At 39.1% G+C, this 16,607-nt stretch overlaps 1 protein-coding gene across 1 annotated transcript in view; it reads left to right on the top strand.

Annotated features, from left to right (window-relative positions):
• The window catches only part of rgs3a (regulator of G protein signaling 3a), a 76,705-nt gene that overhangs the window by 40,987 nt on the left and 19,111 nt on the right, over nucleotides 1-16,607 (top strand). Inside the window, 1 exon segment of the mRNA XM_054613195.1 lies at nucleotides 2,556-3,545. Coding sequence (XP_054469170.1) covers nucleotides 2,556-3,545 — 990 coding nt within the window.

Genomic DNA, 16,607 nt, shown 5'->3' with positions numbered 1-16,607 from the left:
TGCAGGAGATATATATGTATATGTTTACATATATTTATATATATGGTGTGACAGCCCCTCTGCGCTTTGCTGTTGCCTAGCTGTCGGTCTCCATGGTTACAGACCTGTTTGGCGGTTAATCAGCAACATGTCATGGGCACACTTGGGCCCGGTGTGCCCCGTGCATATCAGCAACAGCAGAGGCCAGTCTTTTGTGGGCAGATTTCCTCACACAACATATCTCTTTACAGCACAACACCCATGCAGCACTTTTTCTCTCATCCACGCCCAACACTTTGTTGTCCCAGTCTAAAAACAGAGCTGTGATATTAGCAGGATTTTTTTTTACGTTCATCCTGCCTGAAAGTCAGCCTGACTAAAGCTATTTGCAGAGTTCATGAATACAGGTCAAAGGTTTAAAGAAAAGTTTAATCTGGACAACAGTATCTGGGAGACTATTGTGAGCTGCATAAATACACAAACAGCTTGTGAAAATTCATGAGAGCTGCTCAAGAGGAGGCAGCATTATATCCAATTAGAGCAGAGCGTCTTGTGACTGCAGTTTGTCATCATGGGTTAACTTGACCAGCACAATGAGGCCCTTCACAAGACTTGCTGCAGACTTAAAGAAGATAGAATTGCCTTTGTAAACCGAGCTGAGGACTTGTGATTTCATAAATCAACTCATGCACACATTGAATAACAGATATTTTGGGTACAGCCGTTTAGTTTCATGGACTATATATAAGAGTTCACATTCATGTCGGAGTTCATATTCACTTCACAAACCTACTTCAAAGGGATAATAAAACATTCCCCTAACTTAATATTGCTCATACTGTTTGCTTCCCATGTCCTTCATGCTGCACCCTGAGTGAGCTGAAAGCCCTCTGTTTCTGTTCAGTTAAAAGAATAAAGCTAGCATCACTTCTTTACTTCTCTATCCCCGTTTTGCTTTAGAAAAAATAAGATCATTCCAACTTGATTTTATCCTTGATCTCTTCTTTACCTTTGACGTACCTTTGTTGTTAATTATTAAGGTTTTTTCTATCTCTTTGGTCATCAGTACAGTTAGTTGTGTTGGATTCTACATACATTTTACTGTGTAGAGTTATTGAACCAGCCCAGTGCTCCTACCCAGTGCATTAGAAAGCGACGCATATTGAATATCTACAACATGGTCATAGGTTTCTTAGGCTCCTTCATGAAAATACACTGGTTCCAAAATCACCAAGTTTATACATGACATTTATGTGAATTGTAATTCAGTTGATTGACCTCAATTAAGTCTTTCACTTAAAATGAGGGGGAAAAAGTTGTTTGCATCCACATAGTAATGTTACTGCATACTAAGTTAAAATAATACTTATTTAATTTTGGAAAATAAAAGTTGGCATCATCCTTACATTAAATGGTAAAAAAAGTTTACTTCATATCATTATCAACAGTTCCGCAATTCAGCTTTACATATTCAGCAACTTTGTGATCTTAAGTCAAATTTGAAATACAATTCTGTCAGTTTGAAAGCTGTTGGCCCACTCGAAATGCATTTGTAATGATCCACCCACTGAGGGCTCTGTGGGCTGCAATATGTTAAAGCAGCATTTAAAAACCAGCACATTTTGGGAAGGAGGTAATGCTAAAGGCAGAGGGTGAGGACGGGCATGGCGCTGTGTGTGTGCACACGAGCACGTTTGTGTGTGACAGGGATATTGTGTTTGGTCCGGAGAAGTGGGTGAGGGCAGTAGAGGGGGTGTGTGGTCATTTTGGCTAGATGGAAATTGTCAGTATGTTAAAATGATATGAACATATCAGAAAATAGATAGATGGGTGAAGAGATGTGTGGCTAAGACGTTGTAGCAGTAATCTCATCCATTTCTTTAAGAGTTTTGTCATGTTTTTTTTTATTCCACGGTCACTAAGAGCACAATAGCGTGTTTGTATGATTGAATCAGTGCAGCAAGCTACAGTGTGGTGTAGTAGCTAAAGCAGCAGAACAGCCCTGTAACACAAGATGAACTCACTGGCACTGATACAATGTGGTGTTTAGCAGCTCAGTCTGTTGTTAGTCTTATGAGCTAAAGTCAGCAACAGTTTGTTTTATATCGCGTAGTGAAATACACCACACTTTGCATCTATAACGCCTCATTTGTCCCTGATTGAAAGACATGATTCCTATCCTGTCATTCCCCTAGTTTGACAACATCCACAGGGTGCTTTCGTGATGACATGGTTGTAGAACTTCCAGTCTTGAATGACTGTATGTTATGATCAGGATGGACTATCATCACTAAATCTGACATTGTGACCTCCTCAACAGACATAAATGTCGTCTACTCTGCTCCTGGCATTACTGCTCGATCACCCGAACATCTAGCATGACAGAGATATTTCAAAACTAAATTTAATGCCTGCTGATGAAAAAGCTGTGATAAGTGGATTTGTTCATGGCAGAACAGTAAATCTCAATCATGCCGTGTTAAACTTGTTAGATTTAGGTATATACAGGGCGTCTATTGTCCGACGGTTTTGACTAACTGTTCTCGCCCTCTGCCTTCTTTTTTTCCCTTTTCTAGATGTTGGAGCCTAATGTGGAAGCCCCTTCCTGTGAACTGGGCGGAGTAGGAGGAGATCGGAGTGGTGTGGGCCTCCACCTGCCCCACCGCAGCTCAGAAGGCGAGGAAAGCAGCCTGTATCCCTCCAGTCCCTCAGAGCCTCGAACCCTGGGCAGCCCTCACCCCTCAGAGCCTCTCACCCCTTTGGACGAGATCTACATGCCTCTTGGGGGTCTGGTGGGATCTGAGGAGCGCCACAAGGTGCCCCCCACGCCACCTCCTTCCACCGAGGGCGAGGACTGGAGGAGTATGGAGGGGAACGAGATGGAGATCTGGAAAGAGGTGAATACTTTGGAGAGCAGGAGAGAGGAAGAGGAGGATGATGGGGCCAGCAGAAAGAGTGCTGGGAGTGAGGGGGACGAGAAAGAAGATGGAGGAGAGGGTGAGGGAGAGAGGAATGAAGAGGAGGTCAACCTAAACCTGGTGGTGTCCAACACGGATGAGGACAACGCCTCGGAGCCACTGGACGCCAACGCTCCCCCCTCCTCCTCCTCATCCTCATTTGTCATCCCCGAGCTGCGCCTTGACCGCTCCTTCAGCGCCGACGCCCTCTCCTCACCCAACACTGACGAAGAAGAGTACGACGAAGACGAAGATGAAGACGAGGAGTCCGACGAGGAGGACGATGAAGACGACAGTGACGACGCCTACCTGCAGCGTAGTGACAGCAAGCGCCGCAGCATGGTGGAGGGGGCCACCTGCGAGAAGCATGGAGGAGGGGGGCTGAGCGTGCAGAATTCCCTCCGCCGGCGCACGCACAGCGAAGGGAGCCTCCTGCAAGACCCCCGCACGCCTTGTTTCACGTCAGACAACGCCATCAACTGCCTGGAGGCAGGGGGAGGGCACCACAAGGGCGGCTGGACACTCCCATCACCTAAAACCCTGAAGAAAGAGCTGACCAAGAATGGAGGCTCCATGCATCAGCTGTGTATGCTGTTCTCTGGGAGGAAGGTAAGCGGTGTCACACTGAATTAATAATGAGTCATGCAGAAATTTAAATAACACACACATACTAGGATTTGGTCTATAATGGTTCTCAGAGTATTTCAGTTTTCCTTCCGGATCTTTACTTTGTTACACGTCTCTTTGCTATTGTGTCTCCAAACTATTGCATCAGCAGAGCTTGATCCAACAGCTCAGCTCAGTTTCAGTTCACTGGTGTCTGTAAAAAGGGTGACATCAAGTGGTAAAATAGAGCAAGTACACAAGAATCATTGAAGTCAGATTAAATCTCACAAAAAGAAAATGAGCAGTGTATTGCAACTAAAGTTGTATACCAGGACGGTCTTGTGTCTGAATTTACAGTAAAAATAATTATGTTAAAATATTAACAGCACAAGAAAAGGCACTCAGCCGAATTTGCTTTTATACTATAAAGGCCTGCTGAAATGAAACATAAGCAACTGTGCTTCCACTGCACAATTACCTTCATGCACTCTTACATACGGACACTAAAAACAAGAAATCCAAAACATGACACAAAACGAAACAAAGACACTAATAACCAAAAAATCCAAGCAGCTAGTAATTAATCAATCTTGCTTCCACGCAGCTTTTTTCAAAACACTAACATCTCTCCTGGAGAAAGCACGCATATATTTATGCTACCATACAAAATGTACATACATAAACATGATTTATGATTTTATGCCACTGTGTTCTGCATATTCTTAACTCTTAAATCTTGTATGGTTGTTGTATAGGAGCTTATACTGTATGTAAAGTACTTGATGACTGTGTGTGCAATCTGAAAGTAGAGATTCATTCATATGTTCATAGATGAGATATTATGTTATATATGAAGAGTGCCTCATTTTGTTTCAAGAGTTTGACAGAATTTTGCAATATATTTTCATGTCATCAATTATAAGAAACTGAGAGAATATATTCTTTATATATGTTTAATCATTGCTTATACTTGTGCAGTGAGCCGTTCATTTCAGTGCAGGTAGTAGTTGTTCTAGTTGTCCAACAGAGGGAAGCATCACAGCCTGTTAGCCCAGCTGCCTCACAGAAGTGTGCAACACATGTTTTCTCACTTCACTTTGGCCAAGGTCGAGTAATACACAATGATAGACGAATCTCAGCTTGTCTAGCTTACCTATTAACCATGTTGTAATGTTTTTTTTGTTATTTTTTTAAGAATTATTAAACTAACTGGAATGCAGACAGGTCATCAACCCTGCACTGATTTCTCCCGACAATGTTCTTTATAGTAGTTTGACCTGCACACCTATTAGAGGAGTATGCATTTGGGAATGTTTCTCAAAAAAGAAGTGCAGACATATGGAGAGAAAATAGAAATAACAGTGATATCAGAGCTCCACAAACTTCCCATGGACTTAGTCTTTGGTGATCAAGTGCTCACTCTGTCATTGTAGAATATCAGGAGCAGTTTTTATCCATCTCTCCTTCCACAAGTCTGTCAGCACACTCGGTAGCCTTAAATGGCAGTGAGTGTGAGCTGTGCAAAGGAGGAATGCAGCAGGCACGGCTGGAGCATGTTGGTCTTGGCAGATTCAAGGGGAATTTTACTACCTATTGGCGTCATGGACACAGATCCTTTGAGACTTTTGTTTCCATTATCTTAAGTGATCTGTCAACCCACCCTTATTCATAAATCTTGTGACATCTCCAGGTGCAGAAAGTGAGCATGTGTGTGTCCAAACTCTGCCAAATATCTTGTTATCTTCAAAGGTTTTGAATTTTGTTATAATATGTAAAGTTCTTACACCATCAGTGGTGTGCAAGTTGTCTCACTGATAAACGATATGAAAATAACCAATTTTCTTAAAAGTTTTGAAAGCAAAGGGTAAAATTATAATTAGTTGTAAATTGATTGATGCGCATTGTTAAAAGACGGCTTTTAAAATATGATATAAATCAAATAATTGTATAATTTTATTATACATTTCATTAAGTCATAATTTAGACGTGATTTTATATCAATAATAGGCGAGCCTTAGCTTACCTGCTACTTTTAATATACTGTATACCAATTTTGATCATATGTCCTGAAACAAATCAATGTAAGCTAAACAGCTTGGACATTTAAATATTTTGGACACTTTTGGATTGTGTTCAATTGATAATGAAGACACAGTGATTAAATAGAGCACACCAACTTTACAGAAGCGTACTTTTAAGGTCAAAGATTTGCACAGTATGTGTGATGCATATGTATGTGCTTTATAGATAGAAAGGTGTGACTGAGGAACAGTTTTATAATGTAAAGCCCCCCCCCTTTTCTCCCCTTATCTGCCTGTCACCTCTCTTTTCTTTTGCCAGGCAGTGTTTACTTGCCCTTCAAGAAGCACCGACTCTGGTCCTGTCTTTCTTTCCGCTCTGCACCTTTTCCTCTCACTTGATTTCTTTAGTGTTTTTATTATCATCATTAAAAGGAGAGACAGAGACAGACAGAGAGCAGGTCTGCAGAAATAATGTCACGTTTGTTTGAATAAGAGATTTTTCGTGACTACCGCTTAATAGAAACTGTGTTTTTCCTGTCATAGACCTGCTATATGTGTTTTATAAGTCACTTATCTAAACAAAGTCGTCAAGTGTTGTTTTAAGCTAAAGTAAACTACAATTTGTTTTTTAGAAAAGGAATAAATGCAAAACATACAGTAGAATGTTATGTCTTATCTGTGTTTGCATTGCTCGAGACTATATCTGTCATATTAGTTTTAAGATTTTGGGTGTTTTAACAATAAGTTCACTGCAAAAAAACTCTTCTATAAAATAGGTTTTTCTATTTCAAGGCACAACATGTTTAAAATCTAGAGGGTGGAGAAAAAAGAGAACAAAATTGGTCCTAAGAATTGACCTTTCAGGACAAAACATGAATATTAGCCCTATGTAACAGGCAAAGTCATCAGTTTACACAGAAAACCTTCTGTTAGTCACATTTGATAAGACCCAGTAAGTAATGCTGACAATTTCTTTCTTCATTTGTGGAACAAACACAGAGAACTCAGCTGCACTGACATTCAGCTTGATATCATTTGCCTCCTTGTTGAAGACAGTTTCAAACCTGATTTTAATGCTCAGTGTAAAGCCTCCTATAAATGACAAATATAGAGAGATCATTGGTTAAAGAAAACAGGAGCTACAACGGCTATGACTGAATTATAAAGGTCAACATGGAAGAATGTTTTGCTTCTATAGGCACAAAAAAACACAATTCGAAACGTTTAGGTAGTAAAACAACAAAAATAGGAATTTAAGGGTATGAGAGTCCAGGAGTTTTCCACAAAAAACAATCTACTGATGTGATTTACAGTTGGTTGCTTCATTGGAACTTTAAAGACAGAAAAATCTTAATTTCCAGCACAACGCGTCACGCAGCATGCAACAAATAGCCATATAAGCCTAAACCACTGTGTGTTCTTTCCAATCAGACCATTAAATAGAATTCCCAGCTTGTTGTCCAAACCCAGAAATCCTCCCTCTTTTTCCGGACACCAAACTATCTATCATCTCTTTTCAGTTTGTGTTGCGTCCACACAAACGTTGTAGCAACAGACAAGAGTGGATCTGACCCAGTGCTTATGGCTTAAGCAGACCAAACATTTTGTTTATGGGGTCTAAATGTTTGTTTGAAATCTGGATAAATAACGGCTGGCTTTCCAGACGTTTGCAGGGAAACAATTTTAATGTGTTTACTGGTGGTTGTGTGATTGCTTACATTCCTGCGTTGTGTCAAGGATACACAGGGGTGCATAGTGCAAAACGGAAATAGGTTAGAATGCATTCATACTTGAAAACAGGTGTGTTAACGGGTGGTGCAGCCAGTGTTCACTCACGCACAAACATAAGTAGAGTTGGTATGCAGGACACCTGCAGGATGAATTAGAATGGTTTGAAAAAACAATATAACCATAGATCTGACTTGTGATTCTTGAGAAGGAAGTTTTGTTACAGAAAGTGAGAAACAGAATTGAAAGGAACTGTTAGTCAAACTGAGGAGCATTTGCTTCTATCGTTATGAGTCAATCTAGATGTAAAGCCGTGAAACAATAGTTCATAAATAACGTTTTCACATTTGACAGTAGCAACAAGAGGGAGATGAAGTCTATTGATTGGCTTGAGCAACATTAAAAATTCAACACTCAAGAAGGCAATTTCCATTTAACACTGGTGCACTGCACACAATAGCCCATCTATTATATCGGCATGAAGCCAACCTGTAGGCTACTGCACAACTACATTAATGTTTTATGGTAAATTAAATATTGCTGCTTTAGCCTGGTCATAAAAAAAAAAGAATGAAACAGGCAAATATTTATGAAATAAATGATCTACTGAAAAACACTGCGTATTATGCTATATTTGTTGTGGGCTGAATCTAACACAAGGCAAACAGCACACACAACTTCATCTAATCTATCTGACCCACCTTTCTCTCCTTGGAGCTAGACCCAAAATATCAAATTGATTCACTAAATCAAATCAAAAAATAGGAAGCACACCCATGCAAACAGTAATAACAATGAATTTGACTCATCTGTTTAAAAAAAAAAAGGAAGTTCTGTGTGCTGCAATAGACACTAGTTGAAATACCAATAACAGTACAGTAAGGGGTAAATGGTAATGTGTTTTACCTCATAAATATATCTTTTAGAAAAGCAAGTACACAAAAATGGGTTCAGAACAACATGTTTGGAGTATTGTACGTTGAGAGTATAGTGTTCCATGCCTTCAATTTCCTGGATAAATGGGATAAACGGTTACAGGAACCTGCTATCTTAGGCCCACATAGAAAAATATTAGTAAACTTGGTGTAGTGTTAAGCCATCCTTAAGTATCTCAGCTTCATGTCTAGACCCGATCTTCCAACACAAAGCGATTAGTGCTGAGTTCTCATCATTCCCCAGGCACTAATGTGCATGTTCCTTGTAGAAGTAGTGCATGTTCAAAGTTTAATATAGAATGAAAGTGCACTGCACTTGTTGATATCAAGATTGTGAGGCGTCCATCACATGGATCAGCACACTTGAACAGGGCCAATAATAGAATGTTTTCTAGTTAGAAAACTCAAATGCTGTTTTGTCCAAATATGATGTGTACATAAGAATGAGCATGTATTCTTTGACAACACTGTGCCACACTGAGCTGATAGTATTGGAGGTAAACAAGAGGGTTTTCTTTCTGTTGGACTGTACAGTGAATGGCCTGGAAGGGACAAAAGGTCTCCAGGGTTCAAATCCATGTGAGATACAGCCCCGGCTGAGTATGTCCAGTGAATGACTAAATTGGTAACATGTAAATATTTACTGAGCAAACTTACCAGACCTCCAGGACAGTCAACAGCATGTCCAGTCCACTCCAGAATATATTGACAAAATAACTGAATGTGATGTGTTCAGTTTATGGTGTTTTACGTAACAGGTCACAATAAAATGTCCATATCAATCAATCAATCTACCTACCTACCTACCTACCTACCTATCTATCTATCTATCTATCTATCTATCTATCTATCTATCTATCTATCTATCTATCTATCTATCTATCTATCTATCTATCTATCTATCTGTCTGTCTGTCTGTCTGTCTGTCTGTCTGTCTGTCTGTCTGTCTGTCTGTCTGTCTGTCTGTCTGTCTGTCTATCTATCTATCTATCTATCTATCTATCTATCTGTCTGTCTGTCTGTCTGTCTGTCTGTCTATCTATCTATCCATGCGCAGACATAACTAAGATATATTACACAGCCATACTTAGCCAAATAGTCCTCTAGCATTCTCTTTCCATTATCCCAATCAACACTCTCCATTTTTGTTATTTACAACCTTGGCTTAAACAGTCTTGACACATTTAGACACAAGAAGTTATAGTCCTTTTAAATCCCACACCCATGCATACTCTACATGTTGCATTATATAGGTATTGTGAATTAAATCCAAGAAATGCTGATAGCCTGATATGTTAGCATCGCTGACCAACGTCCACACAGTGGATGCTCCAGTCCTGAACACTGATTTCTTTCTAATGTAATCTGTAAACTACTTTTGTTATTTTATGATTTTCTCCTTGGCTTTGGAAATTACAATAGGTCACTGCTCAAATTGGAGCAGGTAAATACACTACATATAATATTTTCCTCACACTTCTGTGCTTGTGTTTTTGGTTTTGAAGAAGCTTATTAAAATAAATGAACCTTTAAACTCTTTAGATAATGAGTATTGGTCTTAATATGCAAAACTTGAGAGACTTTAGCAACCTTATTACAGTTGCTAAAGTCTCATTGGACAATACATTTTCAGGGGAGGGGAGCTTTTTTTTTAGCATCCTGTTTGCTAAATACACATTTTCTGGTCTGTATCTTTTGACACACTGAGACAAGAACATCAAATATTCTGGGTTCATAGACAGCCAGCCACGCTGACAGGAAGGGGAAAATCCATTGCCGGTTGAGCAACTCTGATAACAAAAAGTAATCTTTTGGGAAGCAATCCGTATATTTTGTTGCGACTTAGACTGTCAAATACAATAACGTATTCTGATTATTTAAATTCTTCACATCTGCTTATAACATTGCTTTAATCCCTGCAAAAAGTCAGGATGAAGTTAAAGTTGTGTGTTCACTACAATGCTCAGATTTTTTAAATATGTTTGTATAAATAGTAAAGCTTATAGATTAATAGGATAGATGGTTGATTATATTGCTATCCTTACATTTAATATCTGAATTAATTTAAAATGATATGAAACAGACACAAAAAAATGCATCAAAAACAAATTACACCCTGTTTTGATTGCTGAAAGACACTCTAGTTTAATTAAAGGGTTTAAAAATTCAAAGTGCTCAAATGGATTGAGAGAGAGAGAGAGAGAGAGAGAGAGAGAGGGACATTTTTCTCTCAACACCTGCAGAGTTAGTTAAGATAATTTCCGAAAACAAAGTGATCCACTTTTGCTATTTTCCCCCTGAAATGAAATCTGTTGGTTTTAGCAAATTCAGTAACTCCTTATGACCTCATGAGAGTTCAAAGCTTCCCACGCCAAGCCTCCTTTGCCAGGAAAGCTCCCACATGGCTGAAAAGCTCAGCCTGTATACCTGTATTCTTTCTCTCTCACTCTTTCTCTGTACTAAAACACTCAACACACAAGGGCTAAGATAACATTACTTTTTATGATTAGATTAGCTGTTTGTGATTATTATTATTATATATTTTTAATGAGCTACCCAGATAGTTACTGCATTGAACTATGTGTGAAGGAGTGTGGGAACATGCTGCTTCAATCCATTAACTCTGATACTCCTGTAATACAATGAGAATGAGGGATATGATAGCTCCCTTTGATTCAAAATAATGTACCTGGTTGTTTCCAATTTGAACACAAACCAAAGTCAAACATTGAATGTCAGCACACAGCCGTCTCTGGCTCAGTCGTTTTAACTCTATCCTCATAGAGTTACAAATTGTTTTTATGCATGACACAAATGAAGATGATGACAATAAACATGACTAATACAATAACTGAGAGGCGTATCACTCGTAATGTAGGGTTGTACGCTAATTCATTTAGGGGAATACGCACCAGTTACTATTAGCAATCACAATTCCTCAGTGACCTTTAAATAAAAACTCTGCTCAGGGCTTTGATGAGGTCTTTCTTTCGTAAGACGTGATGGCTTGATGTCATAGCACTTACTAACTGGACCTATGTCAGCAGACTTATGCTTTCTGCCCGCCTCAGTGCCCTACAATGTTTGCAGTTAGGACTTTTGATGCTGTCGATGGTACAACAAAGCCCTCTCATGACGTTCGTCTAATCCAAGAGAGGATCCAGAAGGCCCCTTGTTTTATAGTTAGGACTTGCCTGTGTTTGAGTCGAGGTGTTTGCAGCGCTCGTTGCCATAGCAGTATTTTGGCTGATTCTGGAATCAGTTACATAAATGTTGATAGATGGTTTCTCGCATATACGTACACACGCAAAACCCACTGGCACAAAAGCACAAAAGCTCACACCCCATAGTCCTTGCATCACAAATGTTCAAGGATACTGAATGTAATTGACCTTAAAACAGATGATGTTCTTTGACTATACTGAAATAGATTAATACCACTGCAAAAAGGATAAACGAGACACAGCGAAGAAAGGCAATACTTAACATTGAAATAATAAAGTGGAAAGTGTTTCAATCATAAAAATGGAAAAGATCATGGAGATTGGCTATGCTTTCAGTTGTAAAGATCCAGGTTCAATTCGATTCGCAGATTATCCTGACTAACATTCACACTATCTGACCTGCTCTCTCAAAGCTTTGCCCCAAATTCTTGTTTCATTTCATGAAATATTCCTCGGAAAAATGGTGAGTCAACGCCTTCAGCACCTGCAATAAGCAATTTTATTGTTAAATGATCATCCACAACCATTTTAGAAAGCCGTTAGCAAATTATTCAGTGTGTGAAGGACATACGACTTTTTGTAACGGTGTGTTCTGTCTCCAGAGTAAAAATTGTACATACAGTAAGATAACAAGAACGCCGTGTACTTTATCATCGTGCCAGTTTTGTGTTCCACATCAGCACGTAACCCTGGCTAGGTTTTGAATTTTAGACACACACAACTGTGTAGCTGCACATGCAAGAATAGGACGCACACACACACACACACACACACACACACACACACACACACACACACACACACACACACACACACACACACACACACACACACACACACACACACACACACACACACACACACACAAACCACTCACACTCCCCAGGTGGCAGGAGTCAGGGCGAACAATGCTGCTGGGATGATGGGAGCACACATGGTGTCCTCACAGGATGGGAACAGGGTCAAGGGAACATTAGGCCCGGAAGTAAAGATAGGAAAATCAAAGTTCACTCCTTGATCTTAGAATAAGGAGTGGGTTATGAAAAAACAACCTTTAGGTGACTGCTACATTTTCAGTTCAACTAAATGTTAGTTGAACTGAAAATGTAGCAGTCACCTAAAGGTTGTTGCTGCTATCTATTTCCTGCTGTGATTAAAACAAATTGTGGTGTGTTCCATCAATCATACCATCACACTGGTCCTCTGGTAATCAACTGTAAAACCCATTCAGTTTGCGAGCAAGACAGTATCTATTTTCTTATCTTTCCTGCCTGGGATTCATTTTAATTTCTCACAATTTATTATAATACTATTTAAACATAGTTCAAATTATGTTCTTTGGCTCCAGTCTGAGTAAATTATCTTCAAACTACTTTGGGACATTTTGTTCACTAAACAATTGATAATATAGAAGCAAACAAGCTCAGTTTGCTCTGTTTTTGTCAGAAAGCTTAAATGATATACTGTAAAACATAAGTACACCAGGAGCATGACAACATTTTTTCATATAAATGAAAGATGCTATGACAACAAAATGTACCTTTTTAAAGAAGTTGAGGCTAATGGTTTTGCATTATGAAACAAATTCAATGAGGCTTGTGGCTTCAGACAAAAGACACAGGGAACAGATGGTTTATCTCGTCTGTCTCTCCACAAATAGAGACCAACGGTAAAGTCAGATATTACATGACTGCTATGGGTTGTTTACTTGGACTGCAAGTCGGTGCAGAACCTTTACATTAGCGCTTATGTGAACAACATCATTCAACAGCTGCCACGGTCAGACCCTCATTTGTAGCATTCCTCCCTTCCCTCCAAAATGCCATAGCCCTCCTCCTGACCTGCTGCTTTCCAAGAAATTGTTTTGTTAGTCTGGAAACCAGCACCTCATTTTGGCTGTGAAAACAATTCCTGTATCTAATAATCAACCAAAAGTAGCACCTGCAACTTACAACACCTGACCACTCTTCATGGATTCTTCCTTTCTTCTACAGCAGAGCTGTCAGAACGCTCTGAATGGGAGTGGAATTTGTGGAGGGATTGTGGCAACCGGTGGCATGTTGCAACATCAAGACAGTGTGACCATGTGATCGACGTCACTCACATAAATGTTCAAAAACAGTTCTGCAATCAAGCATGAGCCGTGCATCTGCAGTGCTGCAGTGCATTCTACATTGACGTAACTCCACCTTGCAATATGCAAATAAGATTAACAGGAATGCTATTATATATATATACATTTTATTAGGTCATTAAATAATGGCATATTGTTAATGTAAACACCAAATATGACCTCTATGGTTAGAAATAATGACAAACATCCTGTGTGTATCACAACAGTTTTACCATAAACACGTTATACGCATGTTCAATCCAACTTGATCACTGTAATAGTTATTTATTATAAGACAGTGATACAGTACAGTAATGACTGTATGATAAATGACCCTGCAAGTGTTATAACAATTATAACTAGACAAAGATGTTTTGATTCTGCAGTGAAACCCTCCCAACCGAATCTTTCAAACCAAAAACAATTAAATGAATCATGCTGGCCAGCATATTGTTTTTCTTTTTCCCTATTGAACCCATTAGCAAGATAGATGAAGATGTTAGGGGCTTGTGTCACTGATATTTTCCGTACTGCGCCATCCGTGCAAGTGATAAATCCATCATCTTTGCTAATTGACTTATGAGAGTTTTTGCCAAAAGGGAAACCTCAGAGTCTAGATGCAACATATTGCACGCCTTGGTAAAAAAGCATAACTGTCATTAAGCTATTGAAAACAGATGATTTAATGTATGCAGCCAGTGTAGCATAAAAAGAAAATATATGTTCATGCAGGCTGAAGCCAATTGGGAATCATTGGCCCATTGGTGCTGGCTGGTTTGTGCATAACGGCAAGCTTTGGAAAGAATTGTGAGGCTGCGGCCATTAAAATTCCAAGCAGAAAGGTCATCATCTGGTCAGAAAATGTTGATAGCATTTTAATAGATAGCACCATTTCCAGCACTGAGCAACCTGAAGGCTTTTCAGAGCAGATCAGAGAAATGACGTTTGCTCGAGCATTGTTCATTAACATCCCGGGATATGGGAAGTACTTATGCAGGAAGCAGCCATCTCCTGATGAATAACAGGAGGCAGAGGAGAGTCAGATCAAGTACAAAACACACACACATACTCTCTCTATCTGTGTGTGGTAAAACCATACACACGCACAAACACACACACACACACACACACACACACACACACACATACACAAGCGTGCAGACAATGCACCGTTATATCTGCTTTCATTATGTAGTTTGAGTAGGAATGAGTCATTATCCTGTCTGCGGGTCACTCAGTTTATTTAAAGGTATTACTGAGTATCGTGGCTGTGCCATTGTACTGTATGTGTGTATTTTGTGTGGGAGTGTGTTAGCAGCTGCCATCAAATTACACAAGCTCACACACACACACACACACACACACACACACACACACACACACACACACACACACACACACACACACACACACAAACACACACACGCACAATCATGCTTCCTCAGCTACAACCGCAAGTTTATTTTACTCCAGTTTTGCCTTTCATTTGTGAAGGAAGTTGAAACAATATTTCCTTCTGATATGAACTGAAACAATGAAATACAAAACCCGGCATTAAAGCAGTTATGGAGTTGCACATCAAAGACTATTATTGAGGCAAAACACATGAGAATTTTTTTCAAGGCCTTCATAAAACAAAGACGGAACTTTGAGAAGAAAATAAAGAATAAAAGGATACTGAATTAACTAATTTTGAGAACCCTAATCATGGCCTATTAAAAACAGACATAAGCTGCATATATGGATTAGATTGCTTGATAATCATTCAAACTCCCCCACTGCGTTCAGCATTTGGTTTTGTGATCTCTCTCCCATGTCTCTTTGTGTAAACATGGGTTTGGGCCTTTATTAAACCTTTTTTCTCATAAAAGCTCCATTGTTCCTCCAATGCCCTTCAGAGAGAGAGAGTCTTCTGTTTTATGTCCCCTTTTTTATGATTTTCTTTCAACTTGCTGGCCAAGATCTAAGAGGAAGTGCAGACACAGATCAAGAGCAAAAAAAAATGGCGAAGATTATCATCAAAAAAGCAAGCTGTGTCCAGTAATTTGCTCCGTTCACTAACATTGGTTATGCAAATGGTTTGCTATAAAGCTCCAACATAGAAACAGCTGGCAAAATTATAATTTTGCAAGTGAATTTAATTTAAACATGTGATAGAAGAACTAGAATAACACTTACATGAACAACATGATAAAGTTCCTCATTTCGGGAACTATGTGGGTTTTTTTTTAACTTGGGATCATATCCCCGCAGGGACTTCAAAAGAGAAGTGAATTAGATTTATACACCGTGTTTTTTTAATGTTCACCATCTTGCCCTTTTTTAGTCAGGATGTAATTTATTGTTTCATTTAGCAAATGCTCCGACTCTGTCATATGTCCATTCTAATGGCTACAATACATCTTAGCTTCATGCGCACAGACAGTGTGGCCATAACATAAAGTTGTAAAATAATTCATGTATAACCGATATTTATTGAAGCTTTTTTGAACAGTGACAGGAAGTATTCAAATTGTTAAGGTGCAGCAAATGCAGTAACAACTGTTATGTCCGAAATCATCACTGTTGCACTTCTTGCTTGGATGTAAACTCTGTGTAAATTGCAAAACCTTCCTGCAGAGAGGCCAAAGTTAAGGACTGATTTCAACCTTAATTATTTTAGCTGTTCTATAAAACAATCTGCTATGTTGGATGCTGCTGCCTAATAAGTTGTTAACATGAGCCTCACACTAACACACTAAACAGCGAGTGAAAAATGACTGTGATTCACATATCATCCCATGCCAAACTAACCTACAGTTGTCTGTTACTCATTGTCAGATTATTGAAGATACAGAAGGAAGTTGATGTTGATGTTGAACAGAAGGCAGGAATTTAATGATATTAAAAAAATCGGAAATCTAAATAATTTTAAATGATTCATGGCTCTGGTGACTACGTATGAATGTGCAAGAAGGATTCAAGACCACCAAATACATAATGACCCACATTGTCTGCATACCAAATAGCGGATGCATCCAGTAATTTAAAATTGTGCAGTCTGG

The sequence above is a fragment of the Anoplopoma fimbria genome, chromosome 14 (genome assembly GCF_027596085.1).
Source record: "Anoplopoma fimbria isolate UVic2021 breed Golden Eagle Sablefish chromosome 14, Afim_UVic_2022, whole genome shotgun sequence".
In the NCBI taxonomy this organism is placed as follows: domain Eukaryota; kingdom Metazoa; phylum Chordata; class Actinopteri; order Perciformes; family Anoplopomatidae; genus Anoplopoma; species Anoplopoma fimbria.
The sequence above is the reverse complement of the archived record's forward strand: the minus strand, read 5'-3'. Positions and strand labels throughout refer to the sequence as shown.